Source organism: Elephantulus edwardii, unplaced genomic scaffold (genome assembly GCF_000299155.1).
Source record: "Elephantulus edwardii isolate Elephantulus edwardi_28Jun2011 unplaced genomic scaffold, EleEdw1.0 scaffold00155, whole genome shotgun sequence".
In the NCBI taxonomy this organism is placed as follows: domain Eukaryota; kingdom Metazoa; phylum Chordata; class Mammalia; order Macroscelidea; family Macroscelididae; genus Elephantulus; species Elephantulus edwardii.
This window is the reverse complement of record NW_006399905.1, coordinates 7,355,586-7,363,160: the sequence shown is the minus strand read 5'-3', so window position 1 is coordinate 7,363,160 and position 7,575 is coordinate 7,355,586. Positions and strand designations below refer to the sequence as shown.

General features: G+C 36.9%; 1 protein-coding gene across 3 annotated transcripts in view; it reads left to right on the top strand.

Annotated features, from left to right (window-relative positions):
- The first annotated feature begins 913 nt into the window (after positions 1 to 913).
- Positions 914 to 7,575, top strand: part of CABYR (calcium binding tyrosine-(Y)-phosphorylation regulated) — a 16,289-nt gene continuing 9,627 nt past the window's right edge. For 2 of the 3 annotated variants that reach the window (XM_006895044.1, XM_006895042.1), the window contains exons 1-2: positions 914 to 1,061; positions 1,645 to 1,698. In XM_006895044.1, coding sequence (XP_006895106.1) covers positions 914 to 1,061; positions 1,645 to 1,698 — 202 coding nt within the window. The remainder of the gene's footprint in view (positions 1,062 to 1,644; positions 1,699 to 7,575) is intronic. The other variant, XM_006895043.1, reaches the window with a different exon arrangement.

Here is a 7,575-nt window from a genome sequence, read left to right as displayed (position 1 = left end):
CAATGAATGAATGGAAATCCAAAGTCTGTAAATTTTCATTGAAATGAATAATAAAAATATTTTTTAAAAAAGAAAGAAAAAAATAGATAAATTAGCTTCATGTATCTTTTTCACTGTACTGGACAAAATAGACACCAGTTTTTTTATGGAAACGTGTTTTGCTATTTTATTATTTTGTTTTAAATCTCATCCTAGAGCGCTGGTTATGTGTTGGACTGTTAACCAAAAGGTTAACAGTTTGAATCTGCCACCTACTCCTCAGAAGACAAATGAGGCAGTCCCCTCCACTGAGACTGACAGCCTCAGAAATATAACACCTAGTACCCACCACTTAGAAGGCAGTGGCCTGGTTTTGCTCTAGTGTTCCTAATAGGACTACATGGTTCCTTTGTACATAGCACAAATTTAAGTGGGTTTGTTTGGGGACAGGTGTGTGGAGACCATGAGACTGGCTCAGGATATAGGGCAGTGTTCAGAGCTACTGTACATAAGGTTGCTGTGAGTTGCCACAGACTCAATGGCACAGACCAACTAGAATTTTAAAACCCCCAGACTTCACTATTGAGTTGATTGCTGCTTATAGCAACCCAAAGGGGCGAAGTATAACAGACCTCGAAGGGTCTCCAAGGTTGTAATCTTTGCAGATGCATCTTTACCTGCAGAGCGGTGAGTGGGTTCAGAGTGAGGACCTTCTGAACACTTAACCACTGTACCACCAGGGCTTATTTTTAACCACTAATATCTACAAATTAGAACTAAAATGAATAATTTTAATGAGAAATTTGTCTTTAGAAACCAACCACAGTTTAACTCATAAGAAAAATGTAAATAATTACATGCCTCTTGTAAGACATGACATTTAGAAGATTTTTTTTTCTTTATTAGAGTTGAGATTACAGATAACCTGCCAAAAATGATTTCTTCAAAGCCCAGACTTGTCGTGCCCTATGGCCTCAAGACTCTGCTGGAGGGAGTTAGCAGAGCTGTTCTCAAAACTAATCCGCCAAACATCACCCAGTTCGCAGCTGTTTATTTTAAAGAACTTATTTTATTTCGAGAAGGTTTGTTCCTTTTTGTTGTTCTATCTACATGTTTTATTACATTTATAATGAAGCAACCTTTTAGTTTTTAAATTTACTTTTTATTTACATATTTCCAGCCACCATAACCACTTACCCCCTTTTTTCTGTTCCTCTCTCTCCTCCCCTTCCCCCTTTGGACTTTTATACACATCTTACTAGTCATTTTTCTATTTTTGTAATAATGGTATTATGCAGTATTTATCCTTTTGAGACAGAGTTAGTTCACTTAGCATAATTGTGTCTTCTCCTTTGTTAGGCAGTATTTTCAAAATAGTTCCTCCTGAGTGCTGCCTAGTATTCCATTGTAATAATTCATTTGACTTTTTACAAACTTGATAGTTTTATTCTGGTTAGCATACAGAAATTGTATATGTTGTGTTTTATTCATGCTCATTGTGGTTCACAGATTCCTTCATTCACATTGTGCACATTGTGTTTCATATGATCATTCCCATACATAGTGTTTTAGAAAATTAATCACCATTAGTTTTTTTCTTTTTGACACTACATATTTGCTACTTGAAAGATCATGATATTTGATGTTCTGTATTTATTCCTTCAGGAAACACTCCCATGGATATAAAAGAACTGGTTAAACAATTCCATCAGATTAAAGGTAAGATGCACCAGTAATCATTTTAGGACTATTCTAGTTGTAAATTATTGCATCATTATTAGCATGTCTTTGAGTTCTGGTGGCCTAGTGGTAAGAAGCTGCACTGCACTCCCAATGATACTTGGTTTGAATCACCAGCTGCTCTGCAGGAGGATGGGCAGTCTCCTTCCCTGTGGTTTACTGCCTCTGAACACTCACTGGAGGGTCAGCTATGAGCTGGCTCTCACTCAGTAGCATATAGCAATTACAACATCATAGACTCAAGCTTAAGAAGTGTGCTCATGAATATTTTCTGTTTAAATAATCACCTGAGTGCCTTATTTTCTTATTAAACCAGTGCCTAAAATATGAAATTTAAGATTTTTGTAAGATTCTAAATTTTCTAAAGGAAAATTCATCCTTTGCAAGCTATTGAACACGACAGATATACATGAACTGAGAAAGTGTGTGTATAGATTGTACTTAAACACTCTGTAGTTTGTCCTGGTCTTTAAGAAAGTACAGTGACATTTCAAGATAATGGCATTTATTACTTAGGAAAGTTGTATAAGGAAATGTTAAGTTGACATCAGCTTCTCTTTTGACTGCGGTATAGGCTGTTGGACAATTTAATTTAATGAGGTCGTGTCTTTCTTTTTCTTCTGAGAGAGTGAAGAAATCACAGAAGTCCTCATAGAATACACCTTAGCTAGTGTGCAGGTTGTTTTTTACTGCCACGTCAAACCAACTCATAGCAGACCCTCCAGCAGGTTTTCAAAGGCAGTAAATCACACAGGAGATTATCCTATCTTTTGTGGAGCAGCTAGTGGATTTGAACCACATGCCTTTGAGCTGACAGTGCTGCTCCTTACCAGTAAACCACCAGAGGTCCCTCTGGTGCTGTACATTTGCTTAAAAGTTGCATTTTTAAGATATTGTGTAAAAAAAAAGGAAAAAAAGATATTATATATATACACACATACATACAATCTAATATGAACACAAGAGCAGGAAATCAAATGGACAGAGGAGTAATAAAAAAAGAAGGAAGAAATAAAAGGTAAAGTTTATATAATAACTACCTGGGAAGAATATAAGCAAAAGAAGGCATAATGGTCAAATTGCAGGGAGAGGCATACAGATAAAATCATGTAAAATATATTTTGGTAGAATTTTGTGGAGGAAAGAAAACAAAAACATGTTAGTGTGTGAGAGAAATAAATAATACTTATTACATTAACTGGGTTAGAGTATGCAAAGATGTTAGTCTAGAGACTACGGTGTGCCTGATAAATGCCATGATCTTTGCAATCACTTACTATGCATTGGAGAGCTGAACAATGACTAGGGATGATAGAACGAGAATTGATGCCTTTGAGCTGTGGTGCTGGTGCTGGAGAAGAGTATTGAATATACCATGGACTGCTAAGAAAATGAACAGGTTCATCCTAGAGAGGGTGAGACAAGGCTGCTCCTTAGAGGCAAGGATTTTGAAGCTTCGTTTGACATACTTTGGACATGTTGCAAAGGAGAGTAAGACCCTCTATGAGATGGATTGATTCAGTGACTGGGCTAATGAGAGTAGGTGTGTCAGAGATAATGAGATTGGCACAGGATAAAGCAGGGTTTAGGGCTGTTGTACATAGGGTCGCTAATGAGTTGCAGGTGATTCAACGGCCACCACCTTGATTCCAGGTAACTCCCAATATTTTTGTCTCTTTTGATATCTACCCATTGAAGTGTTCATTTGCTTTAGAGAAAAGGCAAATATAACCTGGAACAAGGAAGTTATTGTTTCAGTTTCTGAAGTTCATAACCAAAAATATAACACTTTGAAGTTTTCCAGGAGCCTGTTTTTTTTTTTTTTAAAGGAGAATATTTTCTTGGAGATTCCAGAACTGAGCTTTTCATTTAAGAGACAAAGCTACCAGAGTAAAGATTTTACTTTTTATGTAAGCCATAGAAAAGGAAAAGGGAAAACGGAAAAAGAAAAGAAAGTGGAAGTGGACTTGGTAATGGGTTTATGTTTCTTGGCTATGCTAGAACTCATGTCAGCTGAGATGGAAATGGCATGAGGAAGGCAGGTATAACATAGGAACGTAATTCCCTAGAACCAGGGTGGAATGCTTGCTGTTTGTGTTCTTGGATGTTACCTAGAAGAATGCAGCCTGTCAGAAAAGTTGTGTAGTTATTAGTACTGTGAATCACTTAGCGTGACACATGCCATGATGTAATTATAAGTGCCAGTAATTTAATATTTATGGAATGAGATAACGTTAGGTAAGCAAACGTAACTTTAGTTAAGCAGTAGATTAGAACTAATGTACAATCACTTTTCAGATGGGCCTGAAAATATTAGCCTGATTTTTTGTGGCCTGTGTTAGATTCATCGTGGCTCCAGCTGTTTATTCACTGGAAAGCTTCACTAAGGAACCAGAATGAGAAGGTTAAGTGATTTCAAGTCCCCAGTAGTGGTCCTTAGTACAACATCCCCCAAGCCTGGAATAAAAGAAAAATGGTATTCAGTTGCTGAACAAGACCAAATTAGGAAGGGAATCTGCTAGGCCCTGAGTGAGTTAAGCAAACAGGCCCTTCATTCCACAGAGTGGAGACACCAGAAATAGTGTCTTCTGATCCGAAGTAACTGGGAGCCAGCAGAAAACAACATCATGCAGACTGTCTATCCACTTCTGAAATCATGGGACCTCTAAACCCCTATGAATAATATCACAAGTTTGTTTGAAGGTTGAAAGGAACGCAAAATGCAAACGGGGAAGACCTGCCTCACAAAGTAGGATGTTGGTCTGGGGTTCTTGCCAGTTGGAATTGACTCAAAGATGACCTTGCAGTGGGTGTCGGAAGTTGTAAATCACACAGGAGATTGTCCATGTTTCTTCTTTGGAACTCTGGTGCCTTCAAACTGCCTGAGAGCTTAGACTCTTGGGTTAGTAGGGCAGCTGTCTGTGGCCTACACCATCAGGAGCCCCCACCAAAGTAGAATCTGCCTTAATGGCATGGATGGAGAAAAACTTTCAGCAAATGAAGGACCTTCATCTGTTGATGTGGCAAGAATCAAAATGAGGACAAACAGCTATGGATATCCATTAATAAATGGAAAATGGAATGTATGAAGTATGAAAGTGAAAAGATTGAAAGCTGTCAAAAATGAAATGCCTACAAATTCAATCTTTTGGCATCAGTGAGCTGAGATACATTGGTTTCTCCATTTTGAATCAGAAAATTATATGATCTACTACACCAGAAATGGCAAATTGAAGATGATGGTGTGGCACAACTTCTAGCACAGTCAAGAAACACAAGCCCATTACCAAGCCCATTTCCACTTCCCTTCTGGCTGGAACTGACCTTATATTCTGTCTTCCCTTATCCTTTTCTATGGCTTAAATAAAAAGTAAAATCTTGATTCTGGTTGTTTTGCCTCTTAAATTCAAAACTCAACTCTGGAAACGCCAAGAAAATATTCTCTCTTAATAAAACAGGCTCCTGAAAAACTTCAAAGTGTTATATTTTTGGCTATGACCTTCAGAAATGAAAATGATAACTTACTTCTTTGTTCCAGATTTTATTTGCCTTTTCCTAAAGCAAATGAGCACTTCAGTTGGTAGATATCAACAGAGAAAGAAATAATTAGGAGTTATCTGGAAAGAACTTTTCAGGATCTGTGCTGAATTATAAGTACAGTGCTGTGTGTTAGAACATTATCTATATATATACAAAGAAGACTTGTTAATTGTTGTTGATTATCTTTGAGTCGAGCACGACTCATAGCGACTCTATGAACAAAAGGCCTGAATCCCCTCTACAACTATCTACATTTATCAAAGTACATACAGTTTTTGGAGGCATGTGTTTTAGGAAGTAGATTCCATTCCTGTTTCCAAACCTGTCATAGTATGTTATTGTCATGTACCATTGAGTTACTTGTGATGTATAACTACTCTATGTACAGCAGCTCTGAACCCTTCCCTGTCCTGAGCCAGTCTCACTAATTCTGACACACCAACCCCCATTGTCCCAGTAACTGTATCAATCCATCTTATCCAGAGTCTTCCTCTCCTGCACTGTCCATCTACCCTTCTGAGCATGTGCCCAAAGGAAGTGAAGCAGAGCATCATAATCCTAGCCTCCAAGGAGAGGCTTGGTTTCACTCTCCAAGAAAAACCTATTTGTTTTCTTGGCAGTCCATGGTATGTTCAAGACTCTTCTCCAGCACCACAACTCAAAGGCATCTATTCTTCTGTCATCCTTAGTCATTGTCCCACTCTCTGAAGCATAACAAGGAATTGTTAATAGAAGTATACAAATAATCACACTAACTAAAGCCAAAAATGAAGAAATTGATGATTTCCACTGACTTCTACAGTATAAAATTTATCAATATGCAATCAAGGTGCATTAATAATTGATAATTTGAATGTAAAAGTATGAAACAAAAGAGGAGGTCTGGTAGTTGGAAAATATGGCCTTGGTGACAGAAATGAGGTCAGAGATCTCATGATAGACCATTCATTGCAAATCCTTTCTAAAAATACAAATGGCTAGAGCAAATGGAAGAAATGAAGTTAAAGAGCTGGACAGAAGATTTAAAGAGAAAAGCCAGGAAAGACAAAATGTTATGAAATATGCAAAGACATTGTTTAGAACACCAAAAGAATAAGAATATTTAGCATTTTGCAAACTTAAAGGATTGAAGAAAAATCCAAACTCTGAAATTCAGTGCTGAGAGATTCTGTGGGGAAAATATTGAATGAGACAGGAAGTATCAAAAACTGGAAGAAACACAGAGGCATATGCATATTTGCTGACATCTTTTTATATATCTAAACTAGTTAATTGCTGCTGTTGTCAGATGCCATTGAGCCTGCTCCAACTGATATCAACTTTACGTACAACAGAAAAACCCTCCCCCTAACCTGTACCATTTCATTCATGGTTTTCCTCCTTTGATAATACATTGTCAAAACTTTTCTATTTGACAAACCTTTTTAGCTAAGTATTGATGTATTTCTTCCCTATTTATATGTGTTAACATCTCCACCTCCGAGGAGCACTCTGGCTGCACGTCTTCAAACACAGATTTGATGGTTCTTTTGACTGTCCATGGTATATTTTATTATTCTTTGCCAACAGTGTAATTCAAAGGTATCAATTCTCTTTAGTCTTCCTTATTCATTGCCCAACTTTCACATACTATGAAATAATGGAAAATACCATAGCTTGAGTCAGGCACACTGGCATTCTTGCTCTTTAGAAGGAGTCTTTGGCAGCAGGTTTACCCAATACAAAATGCCATTTGATTTCTTCCTTGACAACTTCAGTCCTTTCTCCATTTATCATGACATTACCTAATGTTCCAGTTTTGAGGATTTTTGTTTCCTTGGTGTTGAGGAGTCATGGTCTTTGAGCTTCTTCAATAAGTGCTTCAAGTCCTCTTCACTTTCAGCAGACAGGGTTGTTGTTGGTTCTTCCAATTCTGATGGAAAATGATTCTTCATATATTCTAACTTCTTGGATTATTTTCTCTATAATTAATCTTTAATCTTTAGTCTGTGTTGCATTTAGTCTTGCAATTTCACATACATTATAGCCCACATAAAAGATTTAAGGTATTTAACTCATTTGGTCTAAACTTATTTTTTTAAATTATAACTCTATTCAAAAGAATGTCTATTTCTCTATATATTAATCTATTATGTATATGTATGTGTATTATATCTTGCATTTTATTACCCAGATACAGAGGAATTTAAAGAAATAACATATGAGCAAGAGCCTATGGTGATGAAGGAAGAAGTTCAACCTGCTTTGAAGGAAATAGCAAAAAATAAGGCCCCAGCAATAGATGGTATACCAATTGAAGTATTTCAGATAACAGAT